At 35.3% G+C, this 22,754-nt stretch overlaps 1 protein-coding gene across 3 annotated transcripts in view; it reads right to left on the minus strand.

Moving 5' to 3' along the window:
* The window catches only part of LOC127873678 (serine/threonine-protein phosphatase 2A 56 kDa regulatory subunit epsilon isoform-like), a 48,619-nt gene that overhangs the window by 19,964 nt on the left and 5,901 nt on the right, over positions 1-22,754 (minus strand). For all 3 annotated transcript variants that reach the window (XR_008046322.1, XM_052417610.1, XM_052417609.1), the window contains exons 2-3: positions 16,618-16,814; positions 1,045-1,146 (exon numbers count right to left, since the gene is read on the minus strand). Coding sequence is in view for 2 of the 3 variants with exons in the window: in XM_052417610.1 (XP_052273570.1) it covers positions 1,045-1,146; positions 16,618-16,814 (299 nt within the window). In the remaining variant the exon portion in view is untranslated. The remainder of the gene's footprint in view (positions 1-1,044; positions 1,147-16,617; positions 16,815-22,754) is intronic.

A 22,754-nucleotide genomic window follows, 5' to 3' on the forward strand; every position in this document is an offset into this window, starting at 1 on the left:
AGTCCACACAGGTTTATCTGGGACGACACTTTGCGCTTTTATGGAATTTTTCGTATAAAGGAGTCTATTCTTAATGAAAATCCAGTAATGGCGGACAATGTCATCCCATATAAGTGCAGACTGCACACACTAATATGGAACAACCCTTTACGCACGTGAATTGAGTCCAGTTTTCCCAGAACAAGGCTAAAATAATGCCAGGTCTGGTTTGCATAAAGAGACACATCAACTTGAAGTGTACTTAAATGAAGATGTCACATAAGATTTTGAATGCAAAATAAACTGTTTTCTGCAGGAAAGCAAACATAAAAGTAATCATTTTAGAATTTAACAAGAGATGTGTTTGTCAGAAACACAATGCCCCCTACTAACGGCTTTGATACATGTTTTTTAACCTTTGACCTTGAAGGATGACCTTGACCTTTCACCACTCAAAATGTGCAGCTTCATGAGATACACGTGCATGCCAAATATCAAGTTGCTATGTGAAGGGACATAGAAGTTATGAGAATTTTTCGAAACCTATACGCGAAACCTAAATGCAAAGTGTGACGGAAGGACAGACAGACGGACGGTCCGTTCACTATATGCCCTCCTTCGGGGGCATAAAAACACACTGTTCTGGTTTTAAACTGGTTGCATAAAGCAATTCTCACTTTTCTACTTAAGGGAAAGGGTAAAGGTACAGTAATTCTTTTCCTTCTTTATAAAGTACCCATTAAAGTTACCTCCCCAACATAGGAAAAAAAATTCCCAAATTGCAGTCTGAAAAATTCCCAAAAGGAGAAATTTTATCAATTTTGATCAAACAGTACATTATCTGCAAGTGATCAAATAAAATGCATGTAACTGAATATCTCAACTGGGTCATGCAATTTATACCAAGCAATTAAAAAGACCCATAATTCCCAATCTGAAGAGTTCATGATGCGAATATTCCCAATATCATGGTTTTCAAGCTAATTTTTCCCAATTTGAATGGCACCGGTACTTTTCCCAAATGGCAAACAAAATCACTGAGGTAGGACAAGGAGGGTGTATTACCTGTAAGTGGGGCCAAGAGGCCTCCAAGGTTGGCTCATCTTCCTCTGGGTCGAACTCCGGGTTGTCATTGGGAGGTAACGTGCGGAATATATTGCAGGCGATCTGGAATGGAACACAAGTTATATTTAACAGTTTAACATGGCACTGTAAATAGGAACTGTAGGGGATCATAGCTAGAATGAAACAAGAGCACCGCCTTGCGGGTGCAGACCGCTCATCTATTTTCTTTTTAAAGGTGAAGGGACTCTCATTTTCAATCACAAAGGAGGGAGGGGTGGAGTGAAGAGGGGTGTATAGTGTGCGGTTGTGGACATTTATTACATTATCTTCCAAAAAAAGCGGAAAAAAAAAAGAAAAACAAAATCGGGGGCGGGGGGGGGGGGGGGGGGATTTTTTAGGTGCGATGGTTGGACGGTATTTCAAACATAACCGTTTAAAAAAAATTGGGGAGGGGGTGGGGTGTAGTGTGAGGGTGTGGTGGTAATTTGTGAGATGATCTTAAAAAAAAAAAAAAAAAAAAAAAAAAACATGGGGGGTGGGTGGGGTGGGGGGGGGGGGTGGGGGTATAGTGTGAGGGTGTGGGGGTCATTTGTGAGATGATCTTAAAAAAAAAAAAAAAAAAATAGGGGGGGGGGAGGGGGGGAGGGGGGGAGGGCACGGGGGAGGGCACGGGGGACGGTTTGGGTGGAGTCTATTGTGGTATGTCAGGTAAGAGTAGTTTCGTCAAAGTATCAATCAAATCTAATCATAAATAAAGAAGTTATGGCAATTTTAGCAAAATTTAATAATTTGACCTTGAGAGTCAAGGTCATTCAAAGGTCAAGGTAAAATTCGACTTGCCAGGTACAGTAACCTCATGATAGCATGAAAGTATTTGAAGTTTGAAAGCAATAGCCTTGATACTTAAGAAGTAAAGTGGATTGAAACACAAAATTAAACCATATATTAAAAGTTACTAAGTCAAAAAAGGGCCATAATTCCGTAACAATGACAACCAGAGTTATGCAACTTGTCCTTTTACTGTACCCTTATGATAGTTTTTGAGTGTTCCAAGTATGAAAGCAATATCTATGATACTTTAGGGGTAAAGTGGACCAAAACATAAATCTTAACCAAATTTTCAATTTTCTAAGTATAAAGGGCCCATAATTCCGTCCAAATGCCAGTCAGAGTTACATAACTTTGCCTGCACGGTCCCCTTATGATAGTTAATAAGTGTTGCAAGTATGAAAGCAATAGCTTTGATACTGTAGGAATAAAGTGGACCTAAACACAAAACTTTATCAAATTTTCAATTTTCTAAGTATAAAAAGGGCACATAATTCTGTCAAAATGCCAATCAGAGTTACATTACTTTGCCTGCACAGTCCCCTTATGAAAGTTAGTAAGTGTTGCAAGTATGAAAGCAATAGCTTTGATGCTTAAGGAATAAAATGGACCTAAACACAAAACTTAACCAAAATTTTCAATTTTCTAAGTATAAAAAGGGTACATAATTCTGTCAAAATGCATGCCAGAGTTATCTAACTTTGCCTGCCCAGTCCCCTCATGATATTAAGTAAGTGTAACAAGTTTGAATGCAATAGCATTGATACTCACTGAGAAAAGTGGACCTAAACGCAAAACTTAACCAAAATTTTCAATTTTCTAAGTATAAAAAGGGCACATAATTCTGTCAAAATGCACGCCAGAGTTATCTAACTTTGCCTGCCCAGTCCCCTTCTGATAGTAAGTAAGTGTACCAAGTTTGAATGCAATAGCATTGATACTTTCTGAGAAAAGTGGACCTAAACGCAAAACTTAACCGGACGCCAACGCCGACGCCGACGCCAAGGTGATGACAATAGCTCATAATTTTTTTTCAAAAAATAGATGAGCTAAAAAGCACATGCACCGTTCTCTTGAAAAACAGGACATCATGTGTGTGTGCACTAAGTGTTGTCCCAGATTAGTCTGTGCAGTCTGTGCAGGCTGATCAAGGAGGACACTTTCCATCTAGACTAGATTTTTGCTAACAAGACGCTTACTTCAAACAAAACATTTCATGAAAGCAGAAAGAGTTGTCCCCCATTAGCCTGTGCATATAGTACAGGCTAATCTGGGATGACACTTCACAGTTTATCTTTATAGATAAGTGTTGATTCAGCCTGATGGAAATAGTTGCATCATAAACATATACATGAGCATGCAAGGAAGCAGTAGGGTTATAACTACTGAAATATGCCAACAAAAAACTTGCACAATCAATAGTCTGCCTTTATCCTTACAGCCAAGGAATGAATACTACAATGTAATACAAGCAATCAAGATTGTAGTAAACAAATTAACAATAATTGCAAAATTTATTGTAAGATGATGAACAGGGGTTCCGCTGTCGATCGCCATTGGCGCCAAATGGCGCTAAATTTTTAAATGTGGCTCCAATTTTTTAAAAGTGGCGAATTTAAAAAAATCGGTAAAATCCTATCCGAAAATGTACTGCGAGTCGAAAGCACGCGACCGAGCATTAGCGGCAAGCGTCTGTCAGTTGTTAATATTGATTTACAACGATGTAAGCGACCTACAGTGCAGAGTGCATTAGAAATCACCGAAGCGTGTAAGTGTTACAAACGGTGTTTTTACTGCTATTGTCAATTTTTATGGGGGTTATTATCGGATTAACGGCTCCTTTATGATATTGAGCAATAAGTTAAGTAACACAGAGACAAACTGTCACGACGATCAATAATTATAATGATCATTAGGGCCGCTATTTCTTTGTTAAAATCAAAACCATGGGGATGGCAAAAGCATTTAATTTCTCCACATCAACAAATAAAAACTTGTTTCAACAGGTATTTGTGAGCATTTCTGTTTAAAAGATTCATTATTGTAATGTTCTGGGAAGGATATAAATTGATTAAGATAACAAAAAATTTTGAATTAAATATAAAACATTCACTCGATGTACTATATTTCGGATATGTTAAATTCGGACATTTAAAGATAGGGACATTTGTGTGTTGGTTTGATGTTGATAGTTTGTAAAAATATGTTTTATTTATTTTATGCTTTCCGGTTGTTTATAGAGAAATATCAGTGAATTAAAACTGATAATTTCACTGTTTCAAACAATGAAAATTATCAGTGAAAATTATCGATAATTTTCACTGTTTATGTTAAATGACGTCATTTTTTTGACGAAATGACGTCATTTTCCAAGCGAAATTCTGTAGTTAAACCCTTTAACAATGTATATAAACTGTGAAAAAAAAGCATAAAATAAAAAGAAAATTTGTTGGGTTCGGTGGATTATCGACTTTAATTCACTCGTGATCATATAAAATATATATTTTCACTCGTGGCTGCGCCACTCGTGAAAATATTATTTTCTATGATCACTCGTGAATTAAAATCGATAATCCACCGAATCCAACAAATATCCTCTATGTTATTTCAGGCAACTATAATGGAGTGTGGCAATTATCTGGGCCTTTCTGTCAGGAAAAAAGGCGTGAACAACAGTCATTTGATTGAACCTGGAAATCATCCACCACTAACAGAAAACTTGTTAACAACAGAAGCTGATGTATATCATGTCCAAATTACCAAATATAACTGTTAAACAATTTGAAGTGAGATGCTTTATTTTCTGATTCCCTTTCAAATGATGAACATTGGTGTGATTTTATGTTTAAATAATTAATTTCGAAACATTTATGCAGCATACTGTTTAATACATTGATGTTAACATTATTATATTATTTTGGTCATTTGTGTTGTTTATCAAGTTGAAAAAATGTAATTATATACAAATAAAGCTTATTAAGACGTATGAAGGTATGACTTATGAAGGTACTTATTGTTTTTTTATGAAATAACATACTTTTTAAAGTGATAATATAGTCAATGACATTAATGTAGTAAGGTTTCTTAAAATGATTGTTCTTATTAATAAGGTGGAATAACCGACAGTATTCACGCCGCGAAAAAGTGGCGACAACTTTTTTTGGGCCAGTGGAACCCCTGATGAAATAGCAACCTCATTAAAAGTCAAACACATGAAAATAATAACCCCATATCTTCTTAACAGGTTCACCAAATCCAGCAAATGTACAAGTTTTTGTGTATCATAAAATCAAGCATTATGAAATCTGTCCTCATTATCAAACTGTTGTCTCAATATGTCACTTACTTAATTTTACAAATTTTATTAATCTTCTACAATTAAATTCCAATAAATGTTTGGGCATAGTCAGTCAAAACAAAAGCTGCAGTTGTAAGATGTAAGATTACAACTGCAGCAACATCACAACTTCTGAACTTGCAAACAGTTTCCCATTAATACATTTATATCTCTCAGCTGGAAATTATAGCGCATGGGAAACGAATAACTTTAGTTGTAAATCCTGCCAATTGCCAAGGGATGTTTTAAATGCTCTAAACATTTTAAGTCAAGAAAAAATATATGCATTTGCACTTACCCATATTCATTACAGACTTCCAATTATTAAGCAGGGATGTATGTCTTAAGTCAAACTGTGCTTGTCGATGTTCAAACATATCTGGCTAAAACATAACTTACATTCATTTATTGCCTTATTTATATTCACATGCAGCACACACAATTAAGCCATAGCATTCCATTCCTCCAAGACTGAAAAAAAAGGCAGGGACAAAATTCCTTAATTGGTCGTTCAACTGTGAATGTTTGAGATAGTTTGAGATAGATCAACCGAGAAGTTCAAGAGTTCAAACACAAGCTTCATGACTTACTATGTACATTATATAGTATGAACATGAAAATATAAACTCATATATTCAACCTTCAAGAGTGACCTAGACCTTGAGTTGGGAGTGATATGCCTTCTGTTTGGGTCTTAATTAGCAAGACATTTGAGCCAAGTTTGATGACAAGGGTTAAGGAGATACGGAGTGAGCACACTGGAGGCTTAAATATCTAAAACCTAAAAATGTAACATTTACTCTGAATGACTTACTTACGCCTTCTTCTTTTGTCTCAATAACCTTAACATTTCAGCCAAGTTTTATGAAAGTGTTAAAGGACATATGGAACTGGAAAAAAATGCTACTCAAATATTGACCTTCAAATGTAACCTTGACCTTGAGTTGATGCAAATGATCCATGTCTTCTGTACGTCCATGTAGACTCAATGTCATTCAATGGGTACAAGAAATATGGATGGAGCAGATACATGTATGAACATGACAGACAGTCAATTAATGCAGTATTCGTATAACCAGGGCTTAACACTAAGGCACGTCCGAACGACATTCACTGCCTGTACCTAGGTCCAGGCTAGCCAATGTCCCAGGAACATGCCCGACCGGTCGTGTGTATTTTGGGCGGGATTATGTGTTTAATATCAATAAACTGCGTTTTAAATAAGCTTTTTAAAGATGCAAAAATCTTAATACAGTATGATCAGATGACAATTAAATCCCAGAGTGAAGTCGGAGACAACAAACGGATCGTAACTCGAAATAGATTTGGAACCCCCTGATTGCAATCAAAAGAGGCCGACAATTCAGAAAATCCCCGGCGGTTTTCCTGGTAAAACACGTCAGTACCTATTTTTAAACAGAATTCGGCTAGATACGGTTTTTGATTGGTTTCCTGGAAGTGACGTGTTTTCTCGATAAAAATACGTTTTAAACTAAAAGCCGGGATAGCCCTGATCATCCGGGATCGATGGAGGTATAAAACTCGACATTAACACAAAGTTTCTGTAAAATTATTAGTTATTTATCAATTTTAAATAATTTTAATTTGTTTGATCGAATAGAAGTGTTTTGACAATCTTTTTTACGCAATTCAATTAGCAAAACTAATATTAATGGTCGATCCCGGCTTTTAGTAGAGAGTTAACCCTGTACAATTGTTACGACTAACGTAACACTTTATTTTGCAACACCTAAGATTCACTTACCGTTGGTTGTCAGACGGCAACCGCGACAATCTATGTAAAAAAAAGTTTTAACGTTTCATGTCGTTGTTTAAATTTGGCTTTACAGGTGGGGATGAGGGTTCCTCAAATAAGAAAAGAAAAGGGTAGGAGGAAGTAAGAGAAAGTATTAGGGACAAAAAAAACAAGGAAATTTCTCCCGAAATGGCGTGAAGATTACAAATAGATGTCTCAAGTAGATGAATATTGAATTCATTCGCATTAGTAAGGCAAGCTAATAAGAATGATTGAATCATAATTGCGCGTCTCCACGCACAAGAAAATACAAGTTGAATGATAAATATAAAGGTTTTGATAATACTTGGGTTGGGGCACATGAAAGATTGGTCAGGGCTAGAAGGTTCTGCATTTACTAGCCCGAATGGGCTAGTTTAAAAAAAAGTAAGTGTTAAGCCATGGTATAACTCTCCCTCCCAATTTACATAAGTGGAATAATGATTATCACATGAAAGTGTGCAATTGTAATTTAAGTTTAGCAGAAAATAACTGTCAACTTGGTTTCATTGCACATTTATACTCTATAAATGACCTGTTCTCGCAGATAGTCTTACTATTTAAGACATGCACTTATAATTATTTTAGTACTAAGATGCCATTGCTAAGCTTACTTGCAGGATGTGCATGTTCTCTGTATAAATAGGTAAGGACTGGACATACAGGGTGAATTTAATGAAGGAATATTCATTTACATATATAGAGATTTCCAAATTGTATTCAACACACATAATTGTATAAAAACTTACAAAAGTAAGCAATGTATGATAGGGTATTCCATTTAAGCAATTTTTGTTGTTGTTTAAACCAAATTAATGAATTTACAAAGACTTCAGTAATTAACAAAAATATTATAATCTAGTAAGGTTTAAATACAACTGCAAATATTTCCTTAAATATGTTTTTATTTATTGCTTTCCAATATTCTATTTCAATGGCTAAGGGAAGGAATGCACTGTGTTTGGATTATCATTACTTTTATAATGCCACTGTTACAAGGTTTTAGAAGTATTCAGGCCTGTGGTAAGTCAGACTGGGAAAGGCTATCAATGCGCTTATTCTCCCTTCAATGCCTCATTTCCAGATTCATTTAAATAAGCTGTCTTGCAGCAGTTTTCTGTGTAAATCAATACTGACAATTATTGGCTAATTATGCTAGAAAATGTCACGGATATCGGATAATTGTGTGCATTTTCACCTTGAAGAAACACTTTTTTTTGCTATTAATAGCATATTTCTTTCATAGTTAAAGGTAATAAATTTGACTTCGGTTAATAAAATACTACAGTCTAACCTGTCAATAAAGACCACTCAAGGGATTTGGTCGTTGTGGTCTTTGTTCACAGGTGGTCTTTATTCCCAGGGTCGATTGAAACTTTGCAACATATGCTAGTAGTTTTTTAATAGGTACCTTATCTATGTAGGTGCTCTTTTGTTTAAATGTTTGAATACTTATGCATGTATAATGAAATAAAGGATTGAAAACAAAGTTTTGTTTTTATATTTATTATTTCCATTTTCCCGTATGTTTTTTATTATTTATTTCATTAATCATATACATTATAAATAACTATTCACATACATGTATATGTACATGTAATTCATAATGTTCTGTATTTGATTTTTGCCTACACCAAGATAACTAGCCACTCGTCTACAACTGTGTCCTTTACCAATCAAACTAATGACCTTAACGCTTACGCTTGGAAGCCATGGTGGTAAACTTGAACTGACAATTTACTTATCAATAATCTATGCATGTCTTATTACGGAGAAATTTAAGACGGGAATGACTATCAAAATTATTGTATTTAAGGCATCGTAATTGCTATGAAACCATTAATTTCCTTGATGAGTTAATAAAAGCCCCAAATTTGTCTTTGATATTTTCGGCAATTAGTAAATTAATCGCGAGTCACTTAAATACAAAGGCAAATTTTTACACTTTTGACAAACTGTCAGATGCATAAAAGAAGCAGGCGACTACCAATTAGCAATGCGTGTTAAATAAACAACCAACTGCTATCGAGTGCAATAAACTGTCACTTGTCAATATCTCCATAGCGACCGAGGAGTCCACTGGTGAGATGTGTATCACGTGACTACACAGCGTCACGGTGGCCATTTTGTTTTTTGAAAGTTGCGAAATCATTTATTTTTATGATTGCTGTGGTCGTTGTAAGCTATCAAAATGGACTTTTGGGGATGTAAAAGGGCGGTCTTTGGTCTTTGTTCGCAAGTGGGCTTTATTCGCAGGTTCAATATATAGTGAAATCGTTCGAGAGGAAATCGGTGTTGGTCGCTATTAACAAGCGGTCGCTCAGGCAGGTTGAACTGTATACAAGCAGCAACTTAATAAGTATAGAGCAACACTTTATGACAACAATAGTGTTCGCTTCACAGTTCACTTTTTTACAAGCTTTTTCAAGCTACATTAAGATGTTAATATAAGTCTGAATTTCAATCAATAATTGTCAACAAATATTTCAAACTTACAAATACTATTGTCATGTGCAAATTTTGCAAAGAGATCTTTAAATAAAAGCACTGAAAAAATTAAGCTTGTTTGTAATGTTTTAGTAAATTATCAATGACAACATTCGACTCAAGATTCATTGATAAGCAAGTTATAATACGGGTAAATATAATCCCTGCCTACAATTGAGTGAAAAATGTGTTAAACTGGAACAAGGTGACCGCACACAAAAACTTGTTTTCAATGAAAGTAATATGAAACATAACCATGCGTAACTGCCATATCATTTAATGGTTTATGCATAAAACATGAGATCTGTAGGATCAACACAACAAAATGTTTTCATAACAATCTCATTAAGAATTACTTGAACTTCTTACTTCTCTTATCATTTCACATGAAATAACCAGAAGTGGAATCAGTAACTGTTTTCAAAAACAACTAGAGTTTTGTCACAGAGGTGACGAATACCCCCACATGCCGCATTGACACATAATATTTTACATGTCATCTTCACAAAAAACAGCGGACACCATGCTCAATTTTTAAAACGCACTTAGTGACCCCTTGACCTAGTTTTTGACCCAGAAAGGCCCATGTTCTAACTTGGCCTTAAAATCATCTCCATAAAACTTCTGACCAAGTTTGGTGAAGATCGGATGAAAACTACTTGAATTAGAGAGCGGACAACATGCTGAATGTTTAAAACGCACAAAGTGACCCCGTGACCTAGTTTTTGACCCGGCAAGGCCCATGTTTTAACTTGGCCTAGACATCATCTAGATACAACTTCTGACCAAGTTTGGTGAAGATCGGATGAAAACTACTTGAATTAGAGAGCGGACAACATGCTGAATGTTTAAAACGCACAAAGTGACCCCGTGACCCAGTTTTTGACCTGGCAAGGCCCATGTTCGATCTTGGCCTAGACATCATGTAGATACAACTTCTGACCAAGTTTGGTGAAGATCGGATGAAAACTACTTGAATTAGAGAGCGGACACTTAATACGGACCGACAGACAGACAGACACACCAACCAACAGCCCGACCGACAGACAAGTTAACTCCTATATACCCCCCTAAACTTCGTTTGTGGGGGTATAATTATAGTATTGAGGTGTTTGGTACTGTAGGTCAAAGTATTATGTTTTTTTAATAATCAGTGTTTTTTTCACCATTTCGGGAATGGGGTTAGTTACCTTTGGATTGGGAAAAATCACTTTGTTATGACTTTGTTATGTTACAAAACCATTTGACCTTGATCTTGTGACTTTAAAATAAGTACATGTCTTCCTTAAATCTTAAGTTACTAATTTTCCAAAATTCGGCGGCAGATTTGATAGATTGAGGGCCCTGCACTGTATGAGCACAAATGGCCGAGTGGTCTAAGCGATAGACTTTTACTGAGCCCAGTTGAGGGTTACTTTTTTTATTTCTTTAATGTTATTCTTGTTTTTTTTACAGGAGCTTTTTAGATCCAATTTTAGATCCAATGTTAACATTTATCAATATAAATATTAAATGACAAACTTCAATACCTGCCCAAATCTGTGAAAAGGCCCCTTTGATGTGAACATGTGATTCACATCAATTAAAGCATAATTATCTTTAAATAGTTAAAAGAGTTAATTCTTATTAATGACAAACGTTTAAAAGAATGCCTTAATAAATTGCATTCTCCAAACAAACACTCGGAGTGTTTATCCACAAGTTTCTACAACTATTAATACTATTTACTAGCTAACTTATGTTTACTTATATAAAGCTTAATTTTAACATTAAATAATCAATTTTTGAAGTGCATGTGAAATTGGCATTGAAGACTGAACTAAGTCAGGATTATATTTCAAAAGTTGGCCACAAACCAAAGCCATAAAAGGGGAAACAATCTGTACAGACAGTATAAAACAATTCATAAGTGTATCCACACTAATCTCTGGCTATTCATAAAAATATCAATGAAATATGCACCATGTTGTTGTAACAATACTTTTCAAAACAAGTTGTACAACCAGTTTAAAGTATAGAAACTGTTTAAAGCTGTTAATTTTAATGAGGTTTAATTTTAAATAAAATATTTCAACATTGGTAAGAACCATAACCAATTTTTGTGGAAATTTATTACTAGGAATGCCATTTGTTCAGCATTATAATGTCAATTGAAGAACAAAGTCATAAACCACCATAAACTTGGCTGAGAATAAGATACTCATACTTTTGATGAAAACTAGTTTACATACATGTAGAACAAAGTAAAGCACAATTATGAGTCAATTTTGCCAGCTTTAAAAAATTCTTCTTGCTAGTCTGCAGTATTAAGGACTGGTGTGCATTCAATAAATATAATAACAAGCAAATTCGTTGAATTGATATCCCCGACAATATGCTTCTCGACACAAAAGTGTTATATTTGACACTCAAAAAAGCACTTTTTTAAGATACAAAGGGCAATAACTCCGTTATAACAAGATGGTGTACAACACCACTTGGCGTGCATCATCCTCTTATCCATATATACACTCATACCAAGCTTCAATGAAATCCGCCAAAGAACTTCCAAGACATGGCTCCGGACGGACGGATGGAAAGACGGACAGACAACGCCAAAACAATATCCCTCCGCCGATGGCAAGGGATAATAAAATTAAAATTAAATGCAATCTTCATTTTTATAAAAGAAATATTATTGGAATCAAAAAGCTTAAACTTCCGTTTGGAAAAAAAAACGCACCCTGTTGTAAAGCCTAAAGGCATGGGTTTATGGGGAAATAAATAAAAATAAACAAAAACACAGACCCTCTTGTAGCATAAACCCAGTGGTTAACCGGGCTTATGAAGAAATATGTTCAATACTTTGAATGGGCTAAAAGCTAACCAGACCAACAATGTTTTCATGAATGAAATCCTCATCACTGACAGAGATGGGTGTGTCAAACCTTTTGCAAAGATGCCTCCCCATGCCTCACCCCAGTAGGCTGTTCTACTGCTGTATATGAGAATTGCTTTACGAAAACAAAGGGTAATGCTTAAGTGTCGCCCCACATTAACCTGTGCAGTCACACTTTCGGCTACACTGGATTTGGCTAAGGAGAACCACCTTTAAATGAAAAATACAATAAGAGCAGAAATTGTGTTCCTGATCAGCCTGTGCAGTGGGCATAGGACACAACCCACATGCATTAAGGCCTGTTTTCCCACAGCAAGGATCATGTATACCATACAGTACAGGTAGACACCCAACAGCCTTGCAGGCTAGATGCTGTCTTGACTATTTTGGATACTAGTTCTATAAATAGCACATCAGCATGGTACAGGTATGCATAGACAGAGTGCTCTTACAGCAATGTCAGACATACTTTCCACAGCTTGGAATGTGAACTTTGGCTTCCTTTTAAGCACAAATCAATTGTACATATTCTAGTAAAAAAAATTTTGCATAGCTGTATGTCATATCAATATATGTTTATTCTACTGTTTGTACCAAAATGCATCACCTAGTATGATTAAATGTCTAACGAGCATAAACTTAAATGAATTCAACTTTTTAAAGGAGGTACAAAAGTATAAATGTTTCTTAAGGCCACTCCAAACTGATTTGTTGGTCTACAGATTTTTTTGAAAAAAAAGTTGAAGAGGCAACGAAAAAAAATAATTTTTTTTTTGAAAACAGGAATATTCTCGAGCGAGCGAAGAGCGAAGAATTAAAAAAATCACATATCGATAGAAAAATATTGCATTATCAAGAGATTAAGGTTTAAACAGCTATATTTTACATTCAAATCAATTCTTATACAAAGAATATATATCGACCTCATATTTATAGGAGTAAGTTGCATTATGACCTTTGACCACTAAATATAGGTGTAACCATATCATTGAAGTGAGGGACACATGTCTACCTACTGCTGCTTATATTTGTTTGAAGTTTTAAACAGTGAAAGCTGTGAAAAGGTATACCATGTTGCAAGCTGTGAAAAGGTATACCATGTTGCAATATCACTTGAACTTTGAAAGGGGACAATCATCAAAATGATAATGAAAGACAGTCTGACAAAGGCAATGCATATAATCCATTGTCGCTACCTTATTTTTAAAGGGGCATATTGATGGCTAGTACAGTATTGTATTTTTCTGAAATAAATGTATACAATATAAACAAGAACTTATTTGATGTTTCTGAAATACACGGACCTTGCTGTTAAATATGTTCCGTCAACCATGTATTTTAAAAATGATAAAACATTGTCCCTGTGAAACTTTTAGAACCAGCATTTAGTGATTTTATGTTTATTTTTTGTTCACTTAAAATTGTGTTATAGGAAAAATTTGCCTACATATAGGTAAATACCGTCCATATGCCCATTTAATTAAGAAAAAGCATACAAAATCTTACGTCATGTTTCCCGATGTTGTTTGAAATTTAACATGCTTCAACGGTATCTGCTGATAGTTGCATGTTCGAACGTAAACAAACACATTCAAATAGGTAACAGACCGTCAAAGATGTGTTTATATTTTTAAGGGTTGGCTGCAGCAACTTTTCACCGCAATTTGTTAAAACTGTCACGACAGCGAAACATGTACTGGTCGTCTCGATCGAATTTTTTAGCGTCTTATCCATTAAAAAGGTTACGAAACACTATATTTGGCATTGTATTCAGCGTCAAAATCGTTCCTGCTAGATCGCGTTTTTTTTACAAATTAAAAAAACACATGCGCTTTGGTTACAGAAGGACACAAAAATGAGTGCGAGCGGTAATTTTTTTTTTTTTTTCATTTTGTAAAAATAGGTGAGGCAAATCCGACGACCAACATATCAATTTGGAGTGGCCTAAACTATATTATGCCACCCATCAACTAACCAGCACTAATACAAGCATGAAAGGCCCAATTTTTCTATCCTTAAAAATCGTTTTTTTAAATAGATCTCAACATTTAGTTCATCTCCAATCCAGCTCTTTAAATTGAACCTTAGTAAATATAGTATTGAGAACACTATTCTCAATTTTGAAGCATTTGTTAGCCAGACAACAACAACACTAATTTCCCAATGTCAGTAAAAATGACGCAATTTTTACCAATCCAAAAGGACCCGGCCACATTCCACAAAATGGTGAAAAAAACACTGAAAGGAAAAATCCATCACACTGCTGATACCATTCAACTTGTTTGTGTCTGGAAAACTGAGATTTATCTTAGGACCACCATTACACATTACTAAGGGGGTTTGCTATCTATCGCGGAATGCGACAATAAAGTTGCAAAGGTGCTGACAATGTTTTGAAAGAGGCAAATTTAATTTGCAGACAAAATAAATGCTAAGCTTGCTTATCATAATCTGTACTACAAGAACTCTTATTGAGTGCAGATACACTCAGAGTACAAAGTATATAACTATAATGTATACGATATTCATTATTGTTCTTATAATTTGAATAATTATAAAGAGATATATTTAGTTTTTCCAAACAGTGGACTTTCAGCAGAATTGGTTGTTATTTTTTTAATGGCCAGGAAATGGCTTCATGATGTATCAATATTTGTTGATAAAAAAAATATTCTAATTTGGTCCATTAAGTTCATAAAAAATTCCCAAATATACCATTTTATCAATTAAAAAATTACCAATTTGACCAGACTCCATTTTCCAATGGCTAAGAAAACCCCTGAATTACCATGACCAGAATCATTCAAAATAGATATCACAGTACTTAATGTCACAGACAATGCCAATGGCTAACAGAATCTAAACCACAGAAAGACTACCCATTTTAATATGCAAACCCAACCAAAGTCTCAACCTAGCTAATGGGAACAAACACTTAGTTCCTATCGCCAGCTGTACAGAGCCAACATATTGTTGACACAATTCTTGCCTACAGTAATAACACACAATTATTTTCATTAGAAAGATTCCGCCTGTCTCATTCAGTGTCCGACAAAAGAACAATTATTGGCGAAGTGTCAGTAGTCAACTAGGCATCACACACAAAAACATTCAACAAAGTAGCCACAAAAACAGAATGGATAAAACATTTGAAAAAAAAAACATTTTGTTTGCAAACTAATTATTTTTCTAATAATTGTACAGATGATTAGAATTTTAATTAAAGGTGCATGAGGCATTTTTTAATTAAAAAAATAAAAGGCCATAATTCAGTAAAGGTAAGCAAACTATGACCCATTTAGGGCAAATTAAAAAGATTAGGATACCATGATACACAGAAGTCATAAGTCACACAGACTTCAATACAGAGGTGATTTTCCACACAGAAGCCAGTGCATTTCACTGGAAATGTTTTGAAAGACATGGTCTACAAACTGGTAAAGTCATAACTGTTTTCTGACCAAGTCTTATAAAACATTCAGTCAGAAACTGTCAAAGGTGGTTAACTTACATAGCAGTGGTTCTGAAAACCACGGAATATTTCAATTAAATCACTTACTGAGTGTAATCCATGCAATACTTCCAGAAGAATAACTGACTCCTTGAAATTGTGCAGTATTTTGTTGCTTTTTTTTTTGTTTGTTTATGTGTGTTTATCATTCAATATGAAATGACAATCCTTCAGACTGCACCAAGTTAATACCTACAAGTACTATGACATAGTGCATCAGAGGCATTTATTTGCAAGGTCCAGCCAGTCTTAGGGTGGCTAACCTGAATTAAACTTAAAACAATACTTTTGACTGCAACTTTAAAGAAGTATCACAGTTTTTTTTGTTAGTACATGCATTATTGATGTACGTAAACAGTAATTATGGATAAACCAAGAAAGTTGACGTTCTGAATTGGTGCAAATCCAAAAGTAGGTCAATTTCAAGGTTAGAATGACGTCAGGGGTTATTGGTGAGTTGAAAGTGTTCATAGATATGATCCATGAAACTATCAAAGCTTTGTAGCAAGAGAAACAAATAATTATGGCAGCATCAATGCCAATGCTTTGAAGGAAGCATTCAACTTTTTAAGTTTTTTTTTTCCAACCCTATAATACTACTGAGCAGCAAACAGCATTAAACCTGAACAGCATGCAAAAAACATGCAGGCTGTTCTGGTTTTATGCTGGTTGCAAATAGCCATTTTCACTTTGCATTTGAGCGGAAATGGGGGTAAACCCAAAATGAAAGCCCTTACCATTCTGACAATCTCTGGATAGACAGGTTCTGCCAACACGCCACGTGTTGCTGTGATGTAGTCTACAAGTTCGTTGAGACACGCTCGCTTCACCTCCTTGCTCTTGAGGTCCGACACGGGGTCCATGAAGTCGAACACCGCGCAACATTGCTGCAGCTTCTTGGTGAACAGCTCTTGTTGATCCGACGGTGCAGTATCTAAAACACAACAGATAAGTGAAAATATGGCTGACATTATCAGGTTGTTGTGTGTTGTTTGTTGTTTTTTTTAGAAATTTAATGAACATTATTTCTTTCCAGGGTTATGGAGGCTGCAGATGAAAAAAGCTCTGAGTTTTTGGGAAATAATTTCACCAAAAACAAGAGGGCCAGAACAAATGTTCTGACCAAGTTTCATTAAGATTGGACCATAAATGCGACTTCTAGAGAGATAACAAGGTTTTACAATTGCATACAAGGAAAATGCCCTGCCCCCCTGGCGGCCATGTTTTTCAACAGATGGGATCCATTTTCAAACTCGGCCCAGGTATCATAAGAACAAAATTTAATGTTCTGACCAAGTTTCGTGAAGATCAGACTAAAAATTTGACTTCTAGACTGAAAACAAAGTTTTACTATAGCCATATTAGAAACAAGAAATGTATTTGTCAGAAACAATATGTCCCCTTCTGCGCCGCTTTGACTTTTTTTCTTGAAGAATGACCTTGACCTTCTACCACTCAAAATGTGCAGCTCCATGAGATACACATGCATGCCAAATATGAAGTTGCTATTTTCAATATTGCAAAAGTTATGGCAAATGTTAAAGTTTGACCAAACCAACAGACCAACAGACAGGGCAAAAACAGTATGTCCCCCTCCATAGTAGTGGGGGACATACAGTACAGGCACCGTGTACTTAAACAAACGCCACTCCCACTTGCCGCGGTGTTCATTTCACTGTGTTCGCTTACCAATATGAACCCCGCAAGGGTGCTTAGATCAAATGTCACGGGGGCCGTTTTCAATATGGCGAACACCGCTGACCCATAATATCTACCGCAGTGTTCATCGTGTCTGCTAAAAAAATGATAATTGAACATAGACGTATTGTATTGATCCCTTTCATTTAAAAGTGAAAATGAATAATGTATTTCACACCAATGCTCATGACAGTGTTTTCTGTCTTTTTAAACGCCGCGTATAAAAGAAAACCGTGTTCGCACCTAGCTATATGATACCGCACCTGGAGGAGTGATAATTGCATGTTTGATTTTGCAATTAACAGTTTGCAGCCATGGATAACTCATAACTGATTGTAGTAATTGTATTATCCAGAGTCTCTTGATTCCCCGATACATACATGTCAACTGTCTCAATCGCATACATGCAACTTCTCCCTTCTTTATCCATTACTCTATAATCCCATATATGCCCGATTTCCATATTAAAAGCAAATTATGGGTATGTAACAATATATAGACGATAATATTGACAAGATTGTCAATAACACAAACGTTGGTTATTATCGAAAGTATCAAATGAATTTCGGCAAATGATTCTATTTCAAGATTTGATGAAATAAGCGTCCAATCGGGACAAGGGTATTCCAACGTGCGTAAATCACTTAATGTGGTGTGAGCGCATAGTGTACAGTTCATGTTCTGTTACAAATTGTGGTCACAAATAAAAACATGCATATGCCCATGATATTTTCGTGTCCAGTTTTTGTCAAGACAAAAAGCGCGTGAAAATAGGCATGGGTGTATTAATTTATACACAAACAAGGGACAAAATTGTCACAAAACCAGGTTTTCATTGTGAAAAAAAATCTGATTAAGGGAGACAACTCAAACTGAACTTTTGAAATGAACAAACAAAATTAACCCCCTTTGTAAGTTTGTTTCAAAATAAATCTATTTTAAGTTGTGGTGACCTTGACATTGGAGATATTGACGTGATTCTTTCGTGCGACACACCGTCCCATGATGGTGAACAAATGTGCCAAATAATTGTAAAATCTCACAATGAATGACATAGTTATGGCCCAGACAAGCTCATTTATTGCCAATTTTGACCTTTTAACTCAAAGTGTGACCTTGACCTTGGAGATATCGACGTAATTATTTCGCGCGACACACCGTCCAATGATGGTGAACAAATGTGCCAAATGATTTTAAAATATGACAATGAACGACATAGTTATGGCCCGGACAAGCTTGTTCCGCCCGCCCGCCAGCCAGCCCGCCCGCATTCGCCAATCTAATAACCAGTTTTTTCCTTCGGAAAACCTGGTTAAAAACTGCGAAGAGCAGACAACATTGTAAAAGCTTCGTATTGAATTTCCATTTCAGTATCGGGGTATCTCGCAAATGATTTGGAATTGGCATTGCACATTAAGTGCCGTGTACAGTTCATGAATATTCTTTTACAACGACCAATGAACAGCGCCATCTATATTTAGATTTCATTCAACATGTATGAGTCATTTTCTGGAAATCGGGAGAAAGTTAAAGCGATTTTTCGAAAATAAACCAACGTTTTTTTTTTATTTAATTTGTGATAATTATTTATATTTTGTGTTGTCTGTGTACGTTTGTTTGGTTCTCATTTGTTTTCAGCAAATCTTATTAAAATAAAAATCGTAATTATAAATGTTTAAACCAAGTCCCGTTTCCAACATCATATACTTCGATATGTTAACTGACATGTACCATTATTCTTTGACAGACGACACGTGCTTATCTAAAGTTTGTGTTTCGTAATACATAGAATATTGGATTTTCGGTGCTTGTTTGGAAATAAAACAAAGACGCAGTCGGTGGTTTTCTATAGGCCTTTTGTACTGACAAACAAATAATTAATAGTGCAATATTTAACATTTAGGGATAAGAAACACAGGTTCTAGACACATTGGAAGAAAGTTATCGCAGTGATCACGGTTGTTCCTGTTATCGATAGCATGAAATTGTGGCGATTTCGGGTGTTTGCTGAACACAGCGGTCAGTAGCGTGTCCGCCCCCCGCGAAATGTCAACCATCAGGTTAAGTCAACACGGCGGACAGGCGTTTTTGTTTACATTGTAAGTACATGGTGCCTGTACTATGAAAATGCCCCTTTGAACTCGGTGGAAATATCATTACAAAAGAATAAAACCCTGTCATTTGTAGGAATGTTATTTTATATCTGTGCTGTTTTTTCACCATTTTGAGGGCCCTTTAGATTTGGAACAATTGCATTGTTTTTACTAACATTTAGAAATTTAAAGTGTAGTAATATTTGCAAACAAGAAATATCTTTTAAAAAGATATACGGCGTTGATTGTGGTCGATGTTTATGAACGATCAAAAGTTATCTCTATGAGATAAAAGTAGCGGATGCCTTTTATTTGCGCAGTTCTTAGCTACATCATAAGCAAATCAATTACGGGGTGTTGCGCCAGATTTCGTGGCTTATTTTGCTTTATGTGATATTATTACTCAGATATCTATATTTACAGAATAGAAAAACACAAGAAACATGAAAATAAACGATTGCATATAGGTCAGCCGGCAATACTCGAATCTTATTTAATTGCATAATTATAGTATAGTGAATTATTGTGCTCATGCTTAATAAACTGGTCTAAATGGATAAATATTTCTAATTATTTTTATAAAAATTGGTCCTTATCATGCAAATGTTAAAACCATATTAAAAATCGATGATTGACATACCACAATAATATCGCCGAATATCTTTATTTAGTATCTTTCTGATCAAAACAGACTTCAAGTGCACAAAGTTTACGAGACGGCGTTTATATAAAGATTTCTGCAACTGACCGCAAACTGACCTTGATACCTTGCGGATTGGAATGCAATGCATTACAGTCAGTACGTTATTGTCAGTAAGACCGGTGTAACACAATGATCGCAACCCCTTCTGCGAACTCCGGTGATGAACTGTATATAAACTCTGACTTTCACAAATGGCCGGGAGTTGACCCGAAACCTCGCGGGTTGAAATGCAATGCAAGTAAGTACTAAATATGACAACATAGCTACTAGTATAAACGCTTTTGCGCTGGTAATTTTCTGAAAATAAAAGGTGAACGCACAAACTGTATTTATGTCGAAAATTGATTGTAAAACTGTTCTATCTATTGAGCCTTTTCATTAGAGATAAAATTGTTTCATGCAGTAAAACAGTGTTACAAAGACGCGGATATGTTTCCAATGTTATGGTGTTATACTCAAATCAGCCAATGGAATAAATGAAGTGTATTCATTCGTACCTAGCCGCGGGAAATTTTATTTGAGTATTATTGGACACTTACAAAGGTCAAGTCAGGGTGAAAAGCTGGCTTATTCAGCTAACGCCGAAAAAAATCTATAAATATGGGAATTAAAAGTGTTTTCATAATAATATTTGCTTAAGTTCACCTCACAGAGCTTGAAAGGGAGGTGAATTAGACTTTATGATTGCTTAAACATACTCTCAAATGGGGAAAATTGCTGGAAGTTATTAGGGAAGATATAATATGCTTTTTTGAGATTGGATATGGGGTCAAAATCTGGCTACAAACTGGACAAAACACACACACTGTATTATATATAAGTTCAAGCTAGAAGTGATGCTCAAATATATTTCTTTTTAATTGGTTCAGGTTATTTTTCATTGATAAATTTTGGGAGTGTCAGATGGCCATAAAAATACCTAAAAATAAAATAGTAAACATGTTTTGATAAAAAATGTCATAATGTTAGCATTACAAAATAATTGTTGCTAAGCTCTTAACTTTACAGTGAGAGAAAACATGTAAATATGATAAACAGAGATGTTACAACTACACTTCTATTTATTTCCTTCTATTAAGCAATCTTTCTCAAGTCTCTATAAAACCAACTCGAACTGTCAGCCACAGTGATAATATTTCATTATGCCATGACCATTCACAGAGCTAAATCAATGAAGTGGGGCATGGCATGAAACTACTCTATCTGGATAACACACTGATAAGAAGATACTATTCTACGCTCTTAACTTGCCATGTATTTCCAGGAACTAGTGTCACTGAACGTAACCATCACTTGCACACTGAACAAAACTTCACAGAAAACCGCATGTAATGTGATGTTCTGGTGATTACATGCCTTAATTAGGAAACACCACCCCCTACACATTATGTCAATGAAGCATCCATGTTTAGTTTTTACTGTAGTTCAGATATTGATCATGATCTAAAATGTTTGCAGAACACAGCTGCATAACAATTTGTTGATATTTTTTTCACAATCTTTTTTTTTTAACAATCTCTGATCTCCTTTGATTTTCCCAACCTTGTCCTGTTATGTTCTGCTGATTCCATTCAACACTTAAAATTGCTATATTTTAATGTTATTTACATAAATATACATTTAATCAAAGGTAATAGCACGATAACAGCTGGTAACATAAGTATAGAAGAGGGCCATGATGGCCCTGAATTGCTCACCTGACTAACCAAATACAATCCCAACCCAGATTTCATCAAGATAAACATTCTGACCAAATTTCATAAAGATTAGATGAAAACTGTGACCTCTATTGTCTACACAAGGTTTTTCTATTATTTGACCTAGTGACCTAGTTTTTGACCCCAGTTGACTCAAATACAATCCCAACCCAGATTTCATCAAGACAAACATTCTGATCAAATTTTATATTCGTGAGCAAAATTAAGACTATTTGTTGTCTGAAATTAGCCCATTTTTTGCATAAAAATTTTTCTTTGCTGGTGAGCCACTTGCTGACATTTTGCAGCCGATTTTTTTTTGTTTACATAGACACCGGTGGCATAGTGTTAATGATACATTAACACCGTAAAACAGTTTTCAGTTCATGTGGTATTGAGGTTAGAAACCATTAAAACAACCCGCCGTCTCAGTAGTAATTATATGAGATTTTATGAAATCCAAACATTACTTTTTTTCTTCTTTTTTTTGTTTTCCAAGAAATGCGTGAGAAATTACTTAAGTCAGCATTAGACCGTCATTGCATGTCAAAAACCGTGAGACTCACTGCGAAACCGTGAGACTTGACAGGTAGACGTTTCTGATTCTGCATTCATGTCTGCACTATTTTAGACGTCCTCAGAACTCAAATCTAACATTTGGTCATTTCCTGAGTTTACATTAT

Source organism: Dreissena polymorpha, chromosome 3, assembly GCF_020536995.1.
Source record: "Dreissena polymorpha isolate Duluth1 chromosome 3, UMN_Dpol_1.0, whole genome shotgun sequence".
Lineage (NCBI taxonomy): Eukaryota > Metazoa > Mollusca > Bivalvia > Myida > Dreissenidae > Dreissena > Dreissena polymorpha.